Source organism: Lates calcarifer, linkage group LG15 (assembly GCF_001640805.2).
Source record: "Lates calcarifer isolate ASB-BC8 linkage group LG15, TLL_Latcal_v3, whole genome shotgun sequence".
Classification (NCBI taxonomy): domain Eukaryota; kingdom Metazoa; phylum Chordata; class Actinopteri; family Centropomidae; genus Lates; species Lates calcarifer.
The window spans coordinates 25376124-25401228 of NC_066847.1; the positions used below are offsets into that span (position 1 = coordinate 25376124).

General features: G+C 40.8%; 1 protein-coding gene across 1 annotated transcript; it reads right to left on the minus strand.

The window, feature by feature from the left end:
• Window positions 1-15533: 15533 nt before the first annotated feature.
• On the minus strand, window positions 15534-21755 carry irx2a (iroquois homeobox 2a). The gene is made up of 3 exons (XM_018685371.2): window positions 21211-21755; window positions 19557-19962; window positions 15534-18643 (listed from the first exon to the last, which is right to left on the minus strand). Exons 1-3 carry the CDS (start codon window positions 21448-21450, stop codon window positions 17691-17693), a joined length of 1599 nt encoding a protein of 532 aa, XP_018540887.1. The 5' UTR covers window positions 21451-21755; the 3' UTR covers window positions 15534-17690.
• Between the last annotated feature and the right edge of the window lie 3350 nt (window positions 21756-25105).

Genomic DNA, 25105 nt, shown 5'->3' on the forward strand with positions numbered 1-25105 from the left:
ATGATGTTTGAACCACACTGAAATAAAAGTAGATGGCTACTTGCTCTGAGACTTTCTTCAGGAGTGTCACTGTGACAGAGCAGCAGCCAGCCTGAGGTAAAGTTAGAGTGGATTTATTTATTTAAACCACTCCTGCAGCTTGGATCTGTGTCAACAAGCACACGTCCGTGTATGTGTGTGTGTGTGTGTGTGTGTGAATGTGTTTTGCAGTGCAAGTTAAAGTAAGTGTGAAATACCTCTGAGCAGTTATGACAATTGACCCAGGTGTATTTTGAAGGGTCAGGAAGCATATTGATCCTCTCACTCGTCAATCACAGATCTCACACCTTGCCACCTCTGCAGTCTGGAGGCGCCTAGGGGATGTGTGAAGGGACAAATGATCCCTGAGGTTCTCTGTAAGGACCTACAATCACCTATCAGGTGGACTTAAACAACTAGTCCCCAGCGAAAAGTAGCAGTTTACTGCTCACAGAGAGAGAAACACTGCTGTTGCTGCATGACAAACTGATGCTTCCAGTTTTGTGTCATCATCTTGTTTTAATTGTTCATGTGTTCATTAATTCACTGTGCTGTTAATGTTTTCTGGCTTAAATTCAAATATTTAATTGATGCATGCTCATTAAAAAATACCAGCCTCTAATTGTGGTCAATTTTTTTCAATGATCGCGACTATGGAACAGTCTAGACATATTTTTATAGGGCAGCAATCTTTCTCACATGTAATATTGACACAGCTGAAACCTACTACATACTTGTTTGTTCATGAGCTTTCTTAAGGCCTTGGATTTAGGTAATGCCTTGAAAATGATTTTGGATGGCAATCAATGTAAATTGAGTGTATGATGTGAGTTTTCTGATCATCTCAAGTGCATCAGAGTAAGTTTTAAAACGATGCATATTAACGTCAGACTCACTTCCCTGCACCGTAATGAGTGAATTTTTGATTTCAGAGGGCTGTAACTTGACCCTCATCAAAATCCCTAACATCACTCGAGTGTTCTGGAGACAGATCTGCTGGAGATCACATGGCGTCGAAAAAATCATTTAAGAAGAACGTTAAAAGAAAACGACACCTGACAGTTCACTAATTGGCCATTTCTAATTTCAAAGAGCCACGCTCGAGCTCGCCCCACTCATCTTCCCGTTGCAAAGACTGTGATTGACAGCAAGGTTCAAGATGGAAGTGTGGGAACTGCTCCTCCCACATCCTTTTCATGTTTCTGTTATTGCCTTGAGAATTTTCTCCCGCTAGAGAGAAATTTACTGTGGAGAAGGAGAAAAAAAAAGTATCTTTGCCATCTGAGCTTATCTTTCCATCAAATATCCTGCAGCAGGAGTGTTGGTGGTAGAGCAGGTGCAGGTGGGGAGGTTATCAAACTGGGTGTGAGGCAACGTTCGACACAGTCAAACTACCCTGATGCCCTGCGTAGCGATTTGTCAAAATGAATTGTGGTCAAGAATCTTATTAATAACTTTACAGGGGGAAAAAAAAAGAAGTCACTGCTCCTTCATGTCTCTGCTTGCTTCTACCTGTTTTTCATCTGTGACTGAATAAAGGTGAAATCAACATGGAAATGAAGTTTTCACATTCACCTCAGTCATCTGTCATGCTACCTGCTAAAAAAAAATGTATGACTGTGCTTTACAGTGCGGTCTCTCGCTCTCTCTCTTTCTCTTTCCATGCATGTGTGTGTGTCTGTCTCTTTCTTCTCTCGCCAGGCCTCTGTAGTGGTCTTTTTAAAAATACTTCTCAATGAAATATGTCGGAGGTCCCTCGAAGGCAAAAAGCACCATCTCAGCTAAAGGGCTTTGATAAATCGCTAGCCAGGTGCTGCTCCAATTTGTCTTCATCATTAATTTTTACTGGGCTGTAACCTATCTGTCATTGAGCAGAACCCCTAAGCAGAGGTTTTGATGTGTTCACGTGTGTGTCTACTCGTACAGCTTGCACTTGCTTAATCCCTCCATTAATTGAAAGGGCCTTAGGCGATTGGTAGAAAAGTGAACTAGGAACACCTTTTTATTCTGTTTTGTTTCTCTTTTGTGCGTGTGTGTTTTTTCTGGGGCTGTTAGTCATTGAGGGTAACATCTGTACGGTCATGACACAGTCACCTCAAGCACTATCATCTTAGAATAACTGTGGGAAGTCACTTCTGTGCCATTGTTGCTCTTGAGCAGCACTGAGAGAACTTGCCAGCGTTGGTTTGCTTGAATAAAAAATGTTTGGCTCGTCTTCATCGCAAACGCAGGACAATTACCATATTGTGCCTGTGCATGAGATGCTGGGATACACTGTCCTGTGTGTGAGAGAGAGTAGACTCTGTTGGCAGGCACCTCGACTTTGAGAGAAAGAGTTCTAACAGCTCATGCTCAAAGCGACTGAGTGATCCATTGCATAGTCAACTATGAATGTGTTTGCGGTGGGTGGAGGCCTGCAGGTGTCGGGAGGTGAATTAAGGTAATGCCAACTCAGGCGCTCATAACAAGGGTGATATAATGCGGCGTGATCTCAAGCTGATAATGTGTGTGTGTGTGTTACAACTGAGGGTGTTGTGTGCTTTTGAGTGTTGGTGTACGTGTATCACAACAAAGATGTGGTTTGCGAAAAAGGAGGAAGAAGAGATAAAGATGGAGGAGGACAATGGGATGGTAAACTCTCACACACACACATGCGCACATGCACACACAGACACTACTTAATGCATGCCTGCAGACACACTTCTGGGTAGAGTCTATGTTATCTGCCCCAGCCTGCAGATTCTTATAAAAACCCTAATTCCCTAGGTCACTACGTGTGTGTGTGTGTTTGCATATATATATGTGTGTGTGTGTGTGTGTGTGTGTGTACTCGTGTGTCAAGTAAAAGCATAGAGGATTTAAACAGCATCCTGCTCTATCTGTGTTGCAAAGCTCTGAGGTAATTAACAGTGGAGAAGCAGCAGAAAAAAAAAACAGAGGGCTGAAAGGGGGTTGGCTGGCACATGGGACACGGGATGGATGCTTTCTCAGGCTGGGTGGTTTGCGTGTGAAGAAATGAAGAACATAGATAGCATCCATGCTATTCCCAGGGCCTGTAACAAAGCTCAACATCATGGGCTTTATTTGAAAATTCCTGAAATCATCTTTCTGAAATAAGACTTTGCTGAAACCGCTTTTACTTCTGTCTTTTTTTTTCTTTTTTTTAGTGAAAGGTCTGGGACAACTAGTGCATTAACACATAAAGGCACTTGCTGATGCTTTGAATTATAATTAAAGAGGTTAAGGCCTGTATTAAATGGTTAAAAAAAACACACATTTATCTTTTGTCTCCTGGAGGATTTGCAACTTTGCTCTTCATCAGGTGCAATTCTACTGATCTTGCAAGATTTCTTTTGAAATACCATGATTAGTTTTAGTGACATGACCAGCTTGCACAACAAAATATTTATATGATGCTCATCACCAAAAAAAAAAAAAAAAAAAAAAAAAAGGAAGTTGTCTGATCAGGTATGATGAGGTCATTACCTCACATGCCATACATCACACTGTTAAAGACACCCACACATAAGAAAACTATTTCATTTCGATTAATGCAGCTGGAATTCCTGTCTGGGGTTTAGACCAGATGTGACCTAATTACTGTGCTAACAAGCCTGTTTTCACGATAACTGTTTAATCACTTCTTTATTTTCTTTTCTTGTTTTAACTAGAAAGAACTCCTACTTTTTTTAATGTTAATGTTTAAAATTTGTGTTTGAATGATTTTCAATGGAGAGGAGAACTCTGTTCCTCTCCAAGTTTTTCTTTCTGTAATGTTTTCAAATTATTTCAAGCATTTGCGCTGGTGTATCACTATATGTTAAACAGAGTGGAATACTGTGTTAAGTTTAAACTTTGACCTGCTTCACCCTATCTCTGTGAATATGTCATAAATATAATCAAAATGAAAAACACCACAGCACAGTGTGGTTTGATGATCAAAGCTGATTGCTGAAGACATACAGGAATTTCAATTATATATTATTCATGCAAACATTATCAAAGAGGCGACATGGCAATACACGATGAACTTAAACAAAGGCGTTCTTCCACTATTCTGTTAATAGACACTGACGGCTAATGAAGTTTTAATTTACACCTAATCAGATCTTGTAAGCCATGCCCAGTCGCCTCGGACCGTATGGACAGGCAGAGGGGCCAAAAGACTGGCTCCTGAGAGACCATCACTCCACTCTCATTAATGTTCACAGGTTTGTGCTCCTCCTTGTCAGCACAGGGCTCTTCCAATGTATACTTTGAGCAAGTCAGTGTGTGCAATTTAAATGTTATTTTTATGCCAGGCCCTCTTTGTTACGTGATTAACAAATGGGATTGACAGGTAAAGTGAGAAAAAAGAGTAAGAGTACATACATGTAAAACCATCAGCTGGGTCTAGAACATTAAATGTTTGCACTGAGACCAGATGGGATGCAAATTATTTATAGGTCTTTACTAACTAAACATTATTTTTCTGATGTTTGACAGTTGATGCAGCACCATCAATATATGCTGAACTAATAGGAAACAGCAGCTGGCCTGTGTATAGCATTCCTAACTCTTAAACAAACATGCACATTTTACATTTTAAATCACAAAAAGTCAAATTCTTAAGTGGAGCTATCTCTAGTAATCTCTTTTAATTATATTTTAATAATATACATATCCTATGTAACAATTAATTGGGGTATATAGGAACAGTTTAAATATCACTTACAGTGAAATCACTCTATTTATAAATTAAGAGAGAAAATGTAACAATTATAATATGAGTAACATTATTAGTGTGTTCAATGAAAAGTTACCCAGAGGTTTGTCACATACAGAACAATTTAGCAGATTTCAACACTCTTTGTGTCATTACACTCTTCAAAGTACACTTTACATTTAGTGAGATAATCATAATGTGCCCTCACAATACTGAGCTAGTTTAAAGTGATAAGGCAAAATGATGAAGAGAGATTTCTTGTCAAGAAACTCAGTTACTTGATGGCATTGTTTCCAGTCTGTCTGTGTCTTAATTCCTGTACAGTTCCCCTTCATGGAGACACAAAATTCTCTGCACAGCTGTGATTCCCGAAACTGTCATGCTTCTTTTATTTATTATTATTTTATTTTCCCCAGTTCTAATAGTGTACAAGACAAGAGACAAGATACTGGGTGTTATGGATTCTTTAAAATAACCTGTCAGCTGTAGCAGTGCAGCTAACTGTTATATGTTATACTGTCATATGATGCATATTCCTGGACTGAAAATGCTTTTTAATTCTTTGAAGTGTATATCTTTTATTTTTATATACACTGTTGCAGACTTCTATCGCTTTGGTGAGACACATGGTGAAGAAAGGCATTTGTTTCTATCAGGAACCCTATTTACCACTGCACAATAAAACCAAGCCTGAGCCTGAGACAAGTGGGTGTATGTTGTGAAAGAACGCTCATTTTCTTCCTCGCATTTTCCTCTCTTTACCTCTACCATTTTTTTCTCTCCTATCTTTTCCATCTTTCTCTCTTGCACAAAAACACACACAAGTAAACTCACCCAACCCATATCCCACATATTAATTATCACACCTGGGTCAGCTTCAGTGAACATTACCGCTGACACCTCATTTACTGGGAAGAAAAAAAAAACTGTATCCTACTGGAGCAGTTTCTTCCCCGCCGACCACAAAGCGAGTCTGAGTTTGAGTTGTTTTCATTTGGCACAGTAAACACTAAATTGTGTGGTACTACCAACCTGGCAGCCAGATAACAAAGATGGGCTAAAGAGACTGAAGTCAGGTGAAGGCATTTCACTTGAGGTTGCACTGACATGCTTTTAATTAAAGCTTTCCCACACATCTCTGTTCCAAAGACCCGTAAGGTAAAATGAATCATTATGTGCTATGTGTGTGTGTGCACAAATGTGTAAATGCAAGACTGAAAGTCAATAAGCGTCATTATTTCCAGAGTGTTTGACAGTTACGCAGAGTTTTTACAACACCTGGTAGGCCTGCAAAGACCTCACATCTTTCATTCAGTATGTCTGTGTTGCTATTACTTGACAGCTCATGTCTCTTTGTATACAGACAAGTATAATTGGAAGAAAGACAAACCATTAATAATGCATCATAAAAAAAATGAAACAAATGGCAAAGTAGGTTGGCACCCTGAATCAACCATAACCTTTTAGTCATATGCATTAGTAGAGTATTATATGTTGTAAATATCACATTGACCAAAAGTCTATCAGTGTAATGGAAACTGAAATTTAAATCTGAAATTTAAAAATAGAAATGCTCCTCAGGGTTGACATCTCCGTAAGTGTGCATTCTGATCTATAAAATGCTCCCCCTCCCTCACACCAGTCACCTATACTTGAATAACAGTGTGTATGTTTCCTTGACATTCGATCTTCTCTGTGGTCCCTCTCGCCGATTTTTGGTCTCCTCTCGAATGCGATTCAGTGGATCATATAAGTCATACCCCTCACGGGCCAAATGTCCCAACTGCATACTTTCTCATGAGAGGGAGAACTCAATCTGTGTGTAGTGTGAAATCCACGATATGTCATAGCAGCCCCATCAGCTGTGCCGTTCATTCACATACTGTATTGTTGACTCAAAATAAAGATGGTTTGGTTTCACTCTGTTCGTAAAGAAGAGGCGAGCCGCCGGATCAGGTTCCTGTTGAGATACCGTCGACCGCAAAGTGTATTCTCAGGGGAATGTCACATTTGTGATCCTTGAGATGTGTGTTGGTGGAGGAGAATGGTTATCAAATGAAATGAAACACCATGCTTGGTGATAGACTGTGATGGGAAAATGTATACCAGTATGGTTGACATTTATAATCCCCTACTACTATATGATATCTGTTTTTAAATATTTTTATATATTTTACAGAACTTGGCTCTTGGGATATACATTGTTGCTGCACAGCTGCACATCAGTCCTTTTTTTTAATCAAGTTCACTATAACTGAGTGACACGGGTCAAAAGAGTCAACACTGTCATAAGGTCATGAGCAATTTTTCATTTAAATCTTGTGTCTTATGAAATGATTGTGTTCCTGCCATGGCATGTATCTCCTTACAGTTACTTAACGGCTGTATTTAAATGTTGCTGCATGTAAAATTCCATAAATTTTAACGATGAACTTCAGCTATGAATTTTTTTTCTAAACCTTGTTGTTTGTCTAACATCCCTTTGCCTTTCATTGTAACAATATCTCAGAATTTTAAAAAAGTGCAAATCAAAGTAGACTAAGTACAGCCACGTACACAGTCAGTTACCAAGACAATGGGACGATGTTAAGAGGTAGGACCTTTTAGTCCTTGTAGAACTCATCAGAATTCTAAAGATGCTGCACTATGCTTAGTCTGACATATTAAAAGCACTTTTGGATTAAGCATTTGATAATAAACATGGGTTTAGAACAGCTCAATGTGGCATCCCTCTTTCTCTCTCCCTCGCTCCCTCTCCCTCTCTCTCTTGACTTCTGCTCATTCAAACAGAAGTAACAGCAACTGCCAGCAACACATTTTGACATCTGCTGTTGGTGGCAGTATTTCATGACAAACATCCACACTGCCTGTCTACATCCACATTTGACACAAATGTGTAGCCGTCATCACCACTTCCACAAAGCAGCTACAGGCCGGTAAGCCTCAAATCCTATTTTTGACCACAGCCGATAATTCTTGCAAAAACCAGAGAGTCAATATTTTATCACAGGGGTACAGCAAACACATGCAGATGCATTGTTGGTATGTTTTCCTCTTAAATATTGATTCCTAAACCACTCTGCAGCCATCTGGTCTGTGGAGTATATTCTGCATAAAATGCGCACACATGCACGTGCACACAGGGATGCACGCACGCACACACACACACAATACAATACAATGCCACATGTGCAAATGTAGCACACTCATACACACATATTCATATAAAGTTGAGCACACACACACAAGTGTGCAGAGACACAATAATGTGATTCTCTCTCACAAGTATGCACGCAAAGACACACAAGGACACACACACACACACACACACAAGTGCTTGCCTCACACACGTCCTTGCTCAGAGGGAGGGAGCCTTCCTTCCAAAAATGAGTAACAAAACACATGAAAGGAACTCCAATTTGTTTTGTCCTGGACTCCAAATGTAATTTTCGCTCTAAACCACAGCCATGTTGCCTGCAACAATGGCCTTGTTCCACTCATTTCCCTCTTTCTCTATATGTCACCACTGAAGTGCCTTTGGACAGCTTCAAGCTGCAGATGTTGCTACAGCACCTCCTTCCTCCTATACAAGCACTTTTTTTTTCGTCAGCGTAATTGTATTAGAATGCACCTCCAATCCTCTGTAACAGAAAGATGTAAGCCGCTTCGCTTGCTTGTGGAGGGATCAACAATCTCTCTTTTAAAAGCCTTGAAAAGCTGTGTGTGTGTGTGTGTGTGTGTGTGTGTGTGTGTATACAGTACGTGCACGCACAGTTGTATGTGTACACAGGCTGTGCACTCTCTCTACACACATTCCTCCACCTCAAACACACACACACACACACACACACACACACACACACATACAATCACACAGTATAAGCAGAACCACCTCTGTGTAGTGTGATTAGGTATAGCTGTCGCTGAATTGTGCTGAGCACAGCCAGGGCATTGCTGAGGATTGGGTTGCCCTGTCTCCACAGAGAAAGAGAGAGAGAGAGAGAGAACACACACAGACACACACACACACACACACACACACACACACAGAGAGAGAGCCTGTCTGTCTCCACCTTGTCTTTAGCAAGTCGCCAGGAAGCAGCTGGCCTGAATATCTGAGTGCCTTTAATGAACTGAAATCTTTTGGGTGCGAGGATTCAGTGATTAAATGCAATAAGACTAATATTCCTGGGTGGGTTGGGAGTCAAAAGAGGATTGTCCTCAGAGAGAGAGATGGAGGAAGACAGAGAGAGGGAGAGAAGAGTGTGCTTGGCTCAAAGTGCAGTCTCCCCGTTCTCCACCCCCCACCCCCACCTCTTGGGGAATAACCCTATTTAGAGCAGAGGAGTACAGTTGGAGCTTTCGAAGTAGGAAAGGAGGGAGGGGGAGACGTTTGCTGGTGGGTGGTAGAGATCGGGGAGCATTAGTGACTATGGCTTGAAGATTATGTTACATTTAAATTGTGATAGAGACTTTTGGAACCTTAGATTTGACCTCCCAAAACTGGTACCTAAAACAATTGCAATACACATATAAACACCACAAACTTACTGCACCAAGTAATACAGTAATTCATATTAGACATAGCATATAGCATATTGTCACTTTTTTTCCCTTTTAATTAAAGTTAACAAGTTCAGTCTTCTGTATCGTAGTGGTACATCCTGGTTCTTATGTCACCACTTTGATGAATGGCCTGGAAACCTTGGTGTTTTTTCTATAAATTGCATCCTTATGTGTTGGCTGCCAAACTTTGTTTCCCTAAAGACCCCTTTTTAAACTCTAGAATCACAGCTGTGTTGAGGAGCAATAGTGTGTAGGGACTAAGTTGGAGATGCTGAACTATCTCATACAAGTGGTAAAACTGACTCACCTCAGGCACTAGCTACCTTTATGCCCACTGTGCATCTGAAACATGCACTTATTTTGTCTTAAGTATTTAATATTTTATGTGCCATGTGTCCGTCTAATACCATTAGATCATTGTGTGGTGACTTACAAACTGTATTTTGCACAGTTAAATGTAAATGTAAGTTTTTTGAGAGCAGAGCAAATAAATAATGAGCCTGCATTTTTCTGATACAAAACTATTTCTGGTTTTAACAATCAAAAAAATGAGATCACTTTTGTCAGAAGCTCAGGTTTGAATTCACAGGACCAAGCACTTATGACAAATCATGAAATCTTGCTGCAGTTAGCTTAATGAGTAGAAGCTCTTTGAACAGCCCTGTTGCTGAAAGGTGCTATACAAATAAACCTGCCTTGCCTTATTACTCAAATATCACCTTGGCTGACATCTGGGTTACACAGAGGAAAAACACTCACCCACAACCACCACATCTACACACCTGCCTTTTTTTTTCATTGTGAGAAGCCAGTGAGGGATCACCTAATGGTCAGAATGCCTGTACAGAATGTGGAAGCTTGGAGGGCAGATGATATTTCAACAAGTGTAGTGTAGTGAGATGGAAAGGGTGTGGAGGCTGGGTTGCAGCGTGTCTGAGTTTCATGCAGGAGACCAGATTTTGTCTCTCAAAACAGTGTTCTTTTAATTAATTTCAGGTAAATAAAAGCACAATTTATGTTCAGAGTTTTATTAGACCGACTGTTGTTTGTTGCCTAAATCTACACTAACCATATTTTATGTGCCATGCGTGGACAAGTTAGAATCCTACAAGTGTTGGTACTGGTTGTTAAAAAAGAAGAAGAAGAAGAAAGAAAAAAAGATAATTGGTTTTGAACTTATCTAGGGTTTTGCAGTTCTTGTCATGTGATAGAGTTACTCTGGAAACACCACTCATCTAAAAAAATAAAATGGACCATGCTCATCTGTTATCCTGGTCATAACTTTTAGTCAAAGCAACTACATCTTTCCCAACTCATTCAAAAGGCTTTTTCAGCTGCTTTTGATTTATTACATCTAGATATAATTTGAAGTGATGCAACATGTTTAAAGAGTACTCCTAAAATGAACATTTTGGCAGCCAATATAAATTGCCTCAAACTCTGCCTCAAGGCATGTATTCTGGGTTATTTTCATTAAATGAGCATCTCAGGTCACAGTCTCTCTTCAATACATTCACATTTAATGCTGTTTGATTTGCATGCTGCCCCATTACTCAGTGAAAGTAGCTTAGGTTGAAAGCTGTAGAATCAAGTGAAAAGTCATGACACTAAAGTGCATGCTTAAAGCAAAGCTTCATTTAATTAACCGACAAGTCTGACAGATACTATTTAACATGAATCACTTCCCTGATATGTCTCGCAGAGAACGTGATGGGAAAAAAGGTTCAGTGCAGACATGTTGAGCTCATTTATAAAACACTCCAGACAGACAGGAGGAGAAAACCACGTTTTCTCTTGTCTGCCTCATCCACTTGTTGGACTCACTGATCTTAAAAGCTGACAGCTTGCAATTCAGGACGGAGGTTTAACTGAGTGTTAACTGCTCTTAGACACATATCACAGTGTGTGGAGAAGCAGTCATTCGCTGTGGATATAAAGATGGAAGCTATGACAAACACACTGAAACACATAAACACCTTCACACTTTCCCACACATGCAACAACATTGCCCAAATATAAAAAAAACTAAAACAAACAAACAAAAAAAAACAATATTTTGCTAGCTGAGATGAAGTCCCACCAGGAGTTTTGCAAATATTGTGCAAAGATGCTGCAATATACATTGAATAAATACTGAAAGTTTTAGTGGTCCTGTATGTGTGTGTGTGTGTGTCTAACCCGTGACTGTACCAAACATAGTTAGGTGTTGTAATGTGAGGGTGTGACATAGTAACAGAGAGACAGACACTGGTAACACTTATGTAACAGTAGCATCCTTTTACTGTCCTTAATTTATGTCTCATGTCACCACTCTGTCACTCATGCTGTTTCAACACGGTCCAACACTATGAGTGTGTGTTAGTGTGTAAGCATGTTTGTGTGTGCTATTAAACTATGATATTTCACATAAAACTGCATGTTATCAAAACTCACATAATGTAGTTTATCGTTAATGTCATGAATGGAACTCCACATAAAATAGAGCCTTAAACATCATTATTATTAATCATACAATCTATTGGTCATTGGTGACAAAAATAAATTCCAAAGTACACATGCAAAACAAGCAAATACACCTATGTTGTATTATTTGTGTGTACATTTGAATAATACATGCACAGAACACTAAAGACACACACACACACACACACACACACGCACGCACACACACACACACACACACACTCAAAGACAGCATCAATCATGCCAGTGGTTTCATAAATTGTATTGAATGTCTTTTGCACCTCACCTTTTACATTCACCTTTACATGAGTTTTCACGACTGCCTCTAACACAGGCTTCCATTTTTTTTTTTTTTGCCTGATTTACAGCCCAAGGGTGCAGTCCACTACTCTGAAGTGTTTACTCACCACAGGCATTAAACATAACTGTCAATTAGGAGTGGAAGTCAGAGCTCCTAATGGCCTTGTTTAGGCTGTCGTGTGGACAAGCATTAGCGTCTCTCAGTCTGAGAGAGTGTGTGTACGGTAGGAGAGTGAGAGGCATGTGAGCATCAGCTACGTGTGTGTATCTTTGTGTGTGTGTGTGTGTGTGTGTGTGCCTGTGCGTGTGTCAAAATCCTGCGCAGCTTAGTCCCCTTGATCATCCAGAGTAGTGAACATTTCACCTGACACCTTTACGAGAGGACAGGACCCCGGACTCATTTTTAAAGTCCCCCCCCCACATCCACTTTGATGTGTGTTATTAAACACACCTGTACCTGATTTGTACGCCGCTCTCTTTCGTCTCTTGCTCTGCCCTGAATATTAGTGCTACTTACGCTTAAGTCTGAACATCAGCAGTATTTACGGTTAGGTCTTAATGGGTGGATTTACCATGAAAGAAATGAGAGTGTCAGAAAGGGTGGAATTAAAGAGAGGTTCAATCAAAGGGTAAAAAATCTTTTTACACTGTTTTGCTCACAGTTATTGCCTCTTTATTTAATAAAAGACTGCAAATATGCTGCTGGTAACACTGGTTTATGTAACGCCTATTAAAGTAAAATCTACACCTTTTGTATTTTAACTGGGTAAAATAAATTTCTAATGTTTCTTCTTCTTTGAAGAACCTTTGAAAAATGTTCAGTTTTCTTTTACAACTTTCCCTTAATGGATTGTATAAAGAGATACCTGTATTACGTTCTAGATTAAAGAAAGGGCTAATTATTCAAGATTGTGTCTGCCTACGAGAGACACAAGTGGAAGTGTGTTCTGTCAAATGATATGGAATCGAATCTGAGTATCATTTTTCTTGTGAAGCCTCAGCATCTGTAGCTAATTCATCAATTCCTCCTGGTCTTGCTTAACATCCCACCCCATTAACTACTTACAGTTGCTGTTTGTGAAACATAATAAACCCTCTATTGCTACAATAAAACTTTAGCTGCATTAACTTCTTGCTGGAGAGGCACACACACACACACAGGTGTGCGTCAGAGATTAATGTCTGAAGCATTTTGGAGGAGAAAGGGTTGATGGGAGGATAAAGGATACAAAGAGCTCATGAATTATCTGCATATGCGAGCTGCTTATTTGATCAAAGATAAGGGGGAATGAGTCCACTTGCTCTCCAGTCTACACTCACATGAAGCCTATGAGCCTCGCGATACCATCAGTTTAGCTTTCAATGACAACTAGTCCTTAGCATGGATGAACACACCCTCATTGGTAAGCTATATGATAGGATTATGACTGTATTTGATATGCAATGCATGGAATTAAAGAATGTCTAGATAAGTTAAAATTGCCCCCTCACTCTAAAGCACAGGCTTAGCTAGGCCTTACACTCTACAGTAGTCTTGGCAATACAGCAAATTGCCTGTTTTGCCCTTGAGGATCAATATCTAGGTTGTGTCAAGGGCACCCGGGTTTCTTCTGCTAATAGTTTAACGGATGTGAGGCAAAGAGCAGGTTCTTCAAAAGGGGGCAGAAATGCCTCTGTACAATTGAGACTAATTGTGGCATAAATTCACAATCGTTTCATAACGGGCTTCACAGCTTGAGGTTTGTCATGTGCAATGGACGCCTTGCTCCCATTTTCACCTGCCATTGCTCTCAATCAAACAAAGAGGTGGGGTGGAAGTTTCTTTTCATGTGTTCAAAGGCAACCGGTTGCTGAGCTTTTTTTTTTTCAAACAGAAACAATAACTCTTTTTATTGAGAACAAATGTTGACATTTGGAGGGAGCAGCAGTGGGTGAGGGAAAGAAAGAAAGAGTGGGAGAAAGACAGAGAGAGAGAGAGAGAGAGAGAGAGAGAGAGAGTGAGAGAGAGAGAGAGGCAGGGCCTGTGTGTGTTTCTTGAGTGTGCCTCTGGTGTTATTTGACAACGGTGCTGAGTCCCCAGGGGAACCCACCTGAGAATAAAGCATGCATTTCAATAAATCAGCTCCTAATGAAAGCATTTGGGCTGAGGAAGAAGAAGCTGGCCAGGGGCTATAGCGTCCAGCGGCTGCCAGTGAGGTAAATAAAAAAGGCAGGTAAAATTTATCAGCTGCAGACAGTGAAGATCAAAAGAAGAACACTGACTTTAAACAAAAATCAATAATAGTTTGAAAAACTCATCCTTGAATTCTTCCCCTTTTTAATCTTAAAAGACTCTTTTATAACATTTCTGACCGTGTGACACATATTCACTGCAAAGCATACCATGAATTTATGTCACAAAGACTTCTGTCAGACCTAAAAGGTGGGTTAACTGAGTTTAGGGTGGGTTTACCCTCCACTACATCCCTGGTGGCAGTCAAATATTACTTCCTTGGATGGGGCGAGGGAGGGGGAGAGAGAGAGAGGAGTGGAGGAGGAAAAACCAAGGTGAAAGGGAGTCCCGTGAGATTTGGACAACACTCAAGCTCAAATTCAACTGGAAAATGAAGGATTAGCTTTTAGTCTGGCTGGGAGCGATGATGGAGGTGCTCTTCTAGGAGGATGAGAATATTATATATTTGATCTTTGGGTATTTCACACTCTGCCAGGCTACAGCTGGGAGTGACAAAATACTGGAATTCATTTTACCATCAAAATAAAACAAACATTTTAAAATGTGCAAAAATAAAATTAAATAAATAATAATTATTATTATTATTAGTAGTAGTAGTATTGTAATAATATATTCCTGCCCTTAATACTTTTATTTCCTTAATTGTTTAATTAGCTGTGTGCTAAAGCCGCTATAATAACCAAGCCATGATGAAAAGCAGAGGAAAGCCTGTCCGATTAGAGCCCATCACACAGCCCATTGGAGCTGGCAGATGCTTAGATAGACTTTTATGGATTGCTCAATGCCGTGCCGTAATGAAGCAGGCAGGGCTGACCCATCCTGAACCAGGCTAAAAAGCTCCAGGGACGGGTCCCGCTGGGAGCCTCATAATACCCGATGCGTCCCACGGTTGTATTAATCACACTGGAAAAAAAAATGTGTGGCAGGGCGAAAGGGGTGAAAAAAAGGGGAGAGAAAAATGAAATAAGTATGTCGTTTATCCCAATCAAGGTCGTGAATATGTGGCCGAGGGAGATTCCCCTGACCAGAATGAGGCCCTAAAAGAAAATGATGGTCCATTTAGAAAGAATGGATCGTGCAATCTGTGAAAACTCATAATGTTTATGAAAAGCGAGATTCATCAAGCATTTCCCATCTGCGTTTGACTGACAAAATAAAAGAGCAGTGAACAGAATGGATGGGGGGAAAATGCCTCAGTGTTAAATACAGGTCTGTTATGAATAAAAGAATGACGCCCCAAGATTGATGTAATAGTTGGGAAAACAGTTTAATATTTTCTCCTTTGAATAATGGATATCATACCCCGCCAGTATACATCCATACCAGCGCGTTTTATTTTATTTACATTCAAAGATATAAATTAGTAAAAGTACTCCTGATAACAAGATTGTGTAGCTTTTTCCCAAATGCGTCTCAAATAAAAACCGTCCATAATATATATATATATATTTATATATATATATATTTACAAAACAAACAGACGATGTCAGTTTCCCATTTTTGCAATACAACTTGCATAAATTATAGGCATCATTTCGCCCTCATTTAAAAAAATAAATATCAAATGTAGGCTATTCCACTTTGAAGTCCTCAAGTTCACTTCAGCTCCGTCCGCCTTGCGTCCTAAGACACCTCCTTTTACAAATATGGTTTCACAGAAAGGCCAAATTATGTTTTTTCCACACGTAGATATATACTAAAACAATATACCGTGGCAAATAAGCAAACCATAGGAACCTGAGAAATAACATGGAAATCACATATAATGGGAGATCTTTTTTTTCAAACCAGCATATGAAATTATTATCCGCAATGCATCAAAACAAAACAAGTGAAATAATACAATAATAATCTGTGTGTGCTGTAGAGTGTCTCAGCCCGTGTGTATATGTATGTGTGTGTGTGTGTGTGTGTGAGAGAGAGAGAGAGAGAGACTGAGGAGGCGGTAGCAGCATTCATCCCGACTATATGGTGGCACTAGATCCGGTTTGGAGTAAAGGTTATGGGGGTTAAAACATGAGGCTAAAAGGTGATGTCATACCTCGCTTTATAGTCAAAGCAATTGTGACACCTACCTGCAGACGGTGGAAATAAAAATGATTATAATAGAAAAAAAATCCCACGCGATCAAAATGATCAACTCCTCTGAAAACACAGTTTGTCAGGTTGGCTCAATACAACCAAAACAGCTCTATACTTACTGCAAGTGCTTATTAAAAATCCCCACTGCCTAATTGCCGGTAAAACGTCTGATCAAGACGCTGATCCTGCAGGCAATGCTTTGAGTGTGTGTGTGTGTGTGTGTGTGTGCGTGCGTGCGTGCAGGGAAAGTAACCGCCACAATCACCTAAGTGACATTTGAAGATGTAAAGTTGCACGATGAATGCGCAGAGCAAACCAACTGATTTGTTTGCTTTTGGCTGACCCAGTGTAATTATAATTATCCTAAGCTGAAAGATAAGGTTTATGGGGCCGACACACACGCACACGCGCACACACACACGCGCGCGCGCGCGCACACACCCACATCAGAGAAAACATTAAAAATGGGATTCCTGCTTAAAGCTATGGCAACATTTCTCTGCTTACTGGATTCACAGGCTGCCAGTGTGTGAGTGCACGCGCCTGTCTCTGTATGTGTGTGTGTGTGTGTCTGTGTGTGTGTGTGCGCGCGCGCGCGTGGTCGGGCAGATTTGAGGCCTGTCCTTCGTAGGCTTATTTTAATGTCTATATCTGTAGGTGTCCTCTTGCACATTTGTTTGCAATAGGTTTTTCTTATTATATCCCTACTGATTTCTAATGCGAGCTTGTTGCAAATGAAAACCTCGTGGCCTCATACTTAGCGATTCTATGAGATTCAAAAAGACCAAAAATATATGTATATAGTTTTTAAAAATGGAGAACAATTATAAATTGATTATTCCAGTAAATTAACCGCACTGAAAACGATTTATAGGCCATAGTACACGTTCATTTGCTGAGACGGCGCTGTAAAATCGTCCATCTTAATAAGTCATTTAGTCTCATATTCAGTCCTAAAATCGCATTTATCTTAAAGCAAGTGAAAATCTGCAAATAGTGTCAGATGATGCCACTTGTTTCTCACGCAAGGCTGCTTGAAAGAGTCTTAATTTTCTTGGGACAAAGACAGAGAGAGAAAGAGAGAGAAAAAAAAAGTACAGCCCAATCAGCCCACATGGTGTCACGACAATGACACATGAAAGTGATACAAAGAAAGACCAGTTGATTTGCATTGGAAACAAGTGAACTCATTTTACTTCCACCATGAAGAGATTTCCCTCTCGGTGTTTAAGAAAAATACAATCTCAAGATTCAACACTAGATTAAATAAGTTTTCAAAATGGTTATCGTTTTGGTAATAGTGGAGGCTACCGCGTCATGTTATTACGTACCTTTCTTTGCTTCTAAATTTGCGGGTCTGAAATGCTGCTGCTGCTGCTGTTGCTGCTGCTGCTCGACAACAACAATCTGGTTTGGGTTATTTTTAACAAGGGGAGAGTCTGGCCTGTGTTTGGGGTTTGTGCTCGCCTCCAGAGCCTGGTGTGAGGAGCTGAGACCCTCGTTTGCAGCAGCAGCAGCGGCGGCGGCGGCGGCGGCTGCTGCAGCCAGACTCACTCCAGATGAATTAGTATACCGCAGGATCCCTTGGCCCTGCAGGGGGCTGAAGTTGCCATAGTTTGTGTAATTGCTATAAAAGGGAGAAGTGTAATAAATAGGTCTTCCAAGGATGGAGGGGGCCGGGTAGAGGGAGGGGGAGGTGGCAGTCGGGGAGGTGGTAGAAGAAGGCGTGGGGGGAGTGAGGAGGCCACCGCTGGAGGAGGGGCAATTCGGTTGCCCGGGCTGCCCCGGTTGCTGTTGCTGCTGATGTTGCTGCTTTTGGTCCGAGGTAGCAATCTCCGCCAGCGACCACAACTTGGGCTTGACCGTAGGGTTCTGAGGAGCCCCCGAGGAGGGTCTCGCGTCAAGGCATGAGGACGATTTACCGGTGTTCACGTTGTTGCTGTTGATGTTGTTGTTGTTGACGAGGCTCCGGGCCAAATCCTCGCGCTGGCTGTGGAGGTGGTGGAGGTGTTGGAGGTGGTGGTGGTGGTGGTGGTGGTGGAGATGGTGTTGGTGGTGGCCGAGGATCGGCGCTTCTACTCCCGTTAGGGGCGACGACGTGACGGGCTTGGGCGAGAGCTGAACCCGCGGGTCGTGGCTCTGGTCCTCGCCGTCCTCGTCGCATTTGTCGCCGGCTCGGTCGGAGCCCAGCTCGCCCACGCGACAGCTGACCTTCTCCCCGTCAGACTCGGCGGAGCAGGAGTGGTCCGTCAGAGTGTCGACGTGCAAGCTGATACCTAAGACAGGAGGAGGGAATAAATAAATAAATAAGAAATATATAGTTACAGAAAAACCTAAGAATCCAATGATGTATTATAAGAAAACAGGAAAATTGAAACTGTAAAAAAACAGATACACATATAATAATAAATATGAATGACTGGTAATAATATTCTAAAATAAAAGCAAAGACCTGAGTTGAAAAAAAAAAAAAAATAAATAAATATATAATCCATCTGAAAACTTATTTTCCTAGTTCCAAGTTCCATGCCCATTCACTAATGTTTTACCACCAACCAGGCTTGAATAAGTAAAGTATAAATTTATATATATATATATATATATATATATATATATATATATATATATATATATATATATATGTGTGTGTGTGTGTGTATGTATATAATTAAAAGTCTTTTTAATGATAACAATGATGCTCTCACCTTTTATATCATTATACAAAAAATGACATTAAGAGAATAACATTTGCAGTCTAATTTTAATGAGGCCACTCATGCACTCATGTTGATAGCTGTGTTGTGTGACCAACCATTAATCATATAGATAGATAAATAAAGAAAATAAAATCTTCATCTTTACAGGTCATTTTAGAGAAGTGGTGAATCTTAGAGCCTCGTTTTCATTAAAAAAAATCAATCAACCATGTTACTGAGCAGCATATATATATATATATATATATATATATATATATATATATATATATATATATATATAAACCAGATCATTTGTATTGGGATTTATTATTTTATCATTTGAAATCTGTGATATATTTTACTAGGATATCACTGCACCAAATGACTTGAGCAGTAAATAAAAGGGGTATCCACCTCTCCCCTCCCTTTTACCCCCATCCTACCCCTGAATTGTTAAATGGATCATTGGCTCGGTCGCCAGATTATACCCCACCTTCATCCTCCGCTGAAGCCTCGCTGTTATCCAGGGTTTTCTCAGAGCGCTCCACCTCCTTCCTCTCCCCGTCCCCGTCCTCCTCGTCCTCGTCTTCGCTCTTATTCCTGGGCGCCCAGGTCATCTTGTTCTCCTTCTTGAGCCTCCGCCTGGCGTTGGCGAACCATGTGGAGACCTGCGTCAGGGTCATCTTGGTGATAATAGCCAGCATGATCTTTTCCCCTTTCGTCGGGTACGGGTTCTTCCTGTGCTCCTGCAGCCAGGCCTTCAGGGTGGCCGTGGCGTCCCTGGTGGCGTTTTTGCGGTAAGCCGGGTCGTTGAGTTGGTAGGGGTACCCTGGGCTCCCGTATGGGTGGTAACTTAATGCCCCCGCCATGCCCGTCGTGTGTGCGTCATATGGAGAGCTCTGAAAGTTGAAAAAAGTCATACGTCTTTGGTGTGCTTTCTAGTGCTGTGTTTTAAAATTATATTCTCTCATAAAATTGTTTTTAAATTTGACAGTTCTGTTAACATGTAATAAACAGACTTTTTAACAAAGAAACTTCGTATAGTTTCAACGTCTATCTAATGCACGTCACATATAAAAATATTACATTTAAAAAAAATGAAGAAAACAATTTTATTCTGCGATGTGTAGCAGTGTAGTCAGTTGGATTTGGAAACCTGTCGAAAAAGCTTTATTGACCACTCGCAGTGCAAAGAAAAAATATCTACATTTTTTTAACCTTGATCTCATTAGTCAGCCCTGCTCATAAAGGTTAAAACAAATGTCTGTAATTGTAAGCACACCGTGCGTAAAAGCAGGCCGCAGGAAGGCACGAACTAATGGTTAACTAATGGTTAAGATCATTATCGGATTAACTAATAACAGAGCCGCCGTTAATGTAGCAGTTAAGATAATAAAGAGGGAATTTCAATTTCAATTTTCTGTAATCACCTATTCACTTCCTCATTTTCTTTCAGTGGCTGCTTTTTGTGATTTGTTTTGTTTTGTTGTCTTGTGGCAGCCCCGATGTGTTAACATATCTGCTCTTTGCAGCATTACAAATCCCATTAGCAAATCACTTGATATGCACCTTTCCCTAAAACGCTTGAAGTGCCCTGTGACATTAGCAATGCGAGTCATGCTTTTCATGTTAAAATTCCGTTTATTCAACTCGGAATAAAGTCAGCGACTCCATTCCCTGGTGATGTTAAATGACTGCCGAAGAAGAAAGAGTTGTATCAATTTTCTATGACGCGTACATTCAACTGCTTGGAGTATAAATGTTTCCAAGTAAAAATGCTCAGTTTTACATAATTAGCTGCGCAGCGAGTGTTAAGCGTTGGTCAAGCCATTACGATTTGCAGCTCGTGCTTAGAAATCCCATTTAAGCCAAAGGGAGGGGGTCAAGGATTTTTAAGTAAGGACCCGACGAGGAGGCCACTAGATGTGAATGTGTAGCACTCAATAGAAAAGTTCCGCAAGCACTTGCTGATTTGTCAGTCACAACAAAAACATTGTAAATCCGCACCGATTCAGTCGCGCTGTACGCCTGTGAGAGACAGTTTAAGCGTTTCGCGCATTTAAAGACTTTAACACACCGAGACATTCGCGCAGCTTTGGAAAATTAATACATACAAGATCATAGATGAAAATCTGAAATATTTTTACCATGTAGGATGGGAATCCCGTAGTCGGATCCGTGGAGTATGACAGCGGACTGGAGAAGCCTGCACCGGCCGAGGCGGAGAAAGCAGCCGATCCAGGGTAAGGGCTGAAGGCTGAGCCAGAGGACGACCTCGCCAAGTCTTCATTCCGCGGGGCAGCCAGAGCCGAGGCCCCGTAAGCCGGACACGAATAAAGAGCCAGAGAGCCCGGGGGCTGGTAGAGGTAACCCTGAGGATAGGACATTGGTGAGCGCGGTAGCTATAGGTCGCCGATTCCAAAAGAGGGAGGAAAAAACGCGCAGGGCGGCGGGCAGCAGCAGCCAAAATAATAAACAATCAACTCAATAATCAGCCGTGCAAACAGTCATCAGACAATGAAAATAAAAAAGTCCTCCCTCCGCAGCCCCCTTACTGGGAAAAAAACCCCGAAAGATCTGTTAAAGTGCCCACATAGAGGCAATGTGGCATGCGTCTTGATCCCCTAGCGTCCGATGTTTTTAGTACGCAGCACTATGAAGTGAGGAGTTAGGAGAGAAGGAGCCAGTGGAGTTTCAGACACACAGAGCATTGGGGGAAACTGGAGCTGTCACTCCGACTCATCTGAATATCCCATCCCCGCCCCCTTTCCGCCTCATAGAAATGGAGCCTCGGAACAAAACCAAGACTCCACACTGCAAAAAGTGGGCTCTGTGTCCACCTCAACGAGATTCCTTTAGTTTAGTTTAGTGTGAAATTTGAAAACTTTTTTAAAAATTATTAAAATCAGATAAATTCACCAACTGAATGAGACAGTAATGTAATTGCTGCTAATGCAAAATGAACTGGTCCACAGTTGCTGCTATCTGCCTTATTTGCCATTTGTTTCAGTCAAATTCACCACACAGGTGATGTGTATCAGGAAATCGACTCATTTTGAATTTTTCTTTTCAGTTCCATTGTTTCATTTATGGTTAAAAACCTCTACAGTGCCCAAATTTACATGTTCAGATGGCTGTAGTTGCACTACAGGACATACATAGGCTGACAGGAAGGGAAAGAGAGCTATGCTAAATTACTTCACTTGTTCTACTCAGTGCTTCTTGTGCCGTCGGTTTATTTATCTGAATTGTTTTAAGGTCAGGTTGATTGTGGCACACAGCGTCTGTCTGATCAAAACTTGACGCTTAACACTCCCAACTGTGCAAGAGAGGAGGGGGGGGGGTATAAAATGACCAGTGCCCCCTCCACTTGCAGCTGGTTATTTTGTCAGTCCAGCTATTAAAACGCGGACACATCCATTGAAGTATGCGGGGACTGATAAGTGCGCGCGCGCTCCTCCCTTGGGCAGTGCGCGCTCTGACCTGCGGGAGGCGTACCCGGGCTCCCTTCATTTTCACCACTTAGCGAATCTCAAACACGCTCATTCCTTATCATTACATTTACATTCATCAGCAATAATAAAGCTGCTGGTGGCGGGCGACTGTCGCGTTATGGGGAGGGGGGCAGTCTAGCCTCCATACTGAGGCACATAAGCTGCACTACTGAAGTGTGTGTGTGACTCTCTCTCTGTGTGTGTGTGTGTGTGTGTGTGTGTATTTGTGTGCGCGCACTGGTTGGGTATGAGGTGAGTTTGACAGTTTTTGCTCATGCACTTTTTTTTCTTTTGCCAGTGCGTCACCTGTCCACGCTGCTGTGTGTCTTTGTGTGCGCTTTTAGACTCGCCTGCATGCAAAACAGGGCATATCCTTGTCCTTTATTATTGTGATTACAGGCATTATGACCTCTGTTGGAGACAAGCGATACAGCACAGCATGGTGGAAACCTGAAACTGTGACAGCGGTTTTGGAACGGGCAGTCAAGGTGGCAACTGTTAGGAAGAAGAGTGGCCTAGCAGTCTCTCTCATCAGTATTCATCCGAATGGATGTATTCATCCATCAGGTGCTTGTTCCTCCACTGCAGTGTGGTCTGGCAGTGTTGTAAACAGCAACAGCACAATTTGAAGAGGTGCAATACAGCTCGTCTGTTAGCAGGAATGACTAATTTATAGATAACATCGAGATGCATGCATGCATTATAGTCTCATAAGTAATATTTATACATTCAGTTCGGTTAATTAATACACAATATCCCATAATGTCCTGTATTCACCTGATTTAATTATAACCCCCCCCCCCCCATTTGGAGGAGATATGGCAGTGTTATGACTGTTACATGACGTCTCATTGCACAAATTGTTATCTCAACATACTATGTTATTACTTATAAGAAACATGCAGTGTTTTAAAAAAATAAATGACATGCTAAGATAGAATAAATACCAAATTAAATAAACCCTTTTTTAAAATAAGATAAAACTGCTATCCTTATTTTTGGAACTATCCATCAAAAAGAGTTAAAGCTCTGAAAGCTTTAAAAATACAACACACTGCTGCATATTATGTATATACATTATGTATTGCCATATATTACTATGTAGGCCCTGAAACAATCACATCAGTGATAGTATATAATTATGATATGAGAGTAAAACATACAGAGATTGACACTGAAGGAAATTAACTTGATGCCTTTTGTCTGACAGCAGGGTAATATAAAGGATACATAAATGGCATTTCTTTATGTTGGAAGCTTGATCCATATTTAACACTTTGTATTAAAAGCTGTAATATTGGTCTAACCATATTCTGGAACTGGACTGTGTAACCAACATCAATTAAGTACATGAGTTGTTTTATCAAGTGAATACAAGCAACACTGAAACACATTCAACATAGCCACGGATGTAAATGGTTATATCATTATATATTTACTGTAGTCACAAAATTCCTCATTGTTTTCAGCCTAAGAAAGTTAAACATGTTTTTTGGAGCTATGAAGCATTTATTGCATCCCCTGTTATTTTAATAGTCTGCCTGGTATTGGTTACAGGAAAAGGTTTGTATGTGTTTAGTAAGATGTAGGTGTTTTCTCTGTTTCAGGCAGGACTAATCAATCCCAGAAGAGTAAATGAGTACTCTCAATATAGATTGGGTCAAGATATGGCTGACTGGGAGTACTGTTTGGCCCACACCAGGGGGCACTGTCTCCTCTATGCACAGACCATGGGCTAACCATCAGTTCTGTACCACCACTGTGCATGGTCTGAGTGTTTTTTTTCCTTCTTCTTCACTTGTATGTGTGTACGTGTATATAATAGTGAGTGTATGTGTGTTTGCATGTAAATGTCTGTGTCCCCATATGCATATTGTCAGTGTGAAAGTGCACCTGTCTGCCCATTATGGTGCATAACTTTGCACGCGTGTGTGTGTGTGTGTGTGTGTGTGTAGGTGTGTGGGTGTGCGTGCGTGCATGCGCGTGTGTGTATGTGTGTGTTGAACTCTGCAGTAGTACATTCCAGGTCTCAGTTTCAAAAACGCTGGAGCACCTAAGATATTTTAGTCCCAGCCTGATGGAGATATAGGAGGTGGGTGAGACAAGATTGATAGACAGACATACTGTTCAGAGAGACAGACAGAAAGACAAGGCAGACAGATAAAGACAGTATAGAGTGTACAGAGGCACTAAGGCAAGCAGATGAAGAGAGACAGAAAAGCATCAGGTCAGACAGACAGAGAGGCAGACAAGGGAAAATATGTAGAGTCAGACATACAGATACTTTCTGTATGACCTTATCACAAATTTAGAGTGATATCATTTAGCTGTAGAAGTGATTTTCAACCCTGTGTATAAATATGGTATGCTGTTGAGATAAATCATGAGTTATGAAAACACCTGCATGACAAACAACATATACTTTATGTTAGGTCAGCTTCACTAATTTAAATAGCTAGAATGTCTGAAAGCAAATAACATGTATTTTACTTCATCAAATATGAGTGAATAAAATACATTCTATATATTTTTTAAAAAGTAATAATGA

Coding starts and splice junctions, on each gene's coding strand:
- irx2a (XM_018685371.2), bottom strand. CDS start 21,450: ATGTCCTATCCTCAGGGTTACCTCTACCAGCCCCCGGGCTCTCTGGCT. Junction 19,963..21,210: donor CGGGATTCCCATCCTACATG/GTAAAAATATTT, acceptor TTCAACTTTCAG/AGCTCTCCATATGACGCACA. Junction 18,644..19,556: donor GGCTTCAGCGGAGGATGAAG/GTGGGGTATAAT, acceptor CTCCTGTCTTAG/GTATCAGCTTGCACGTCGAC.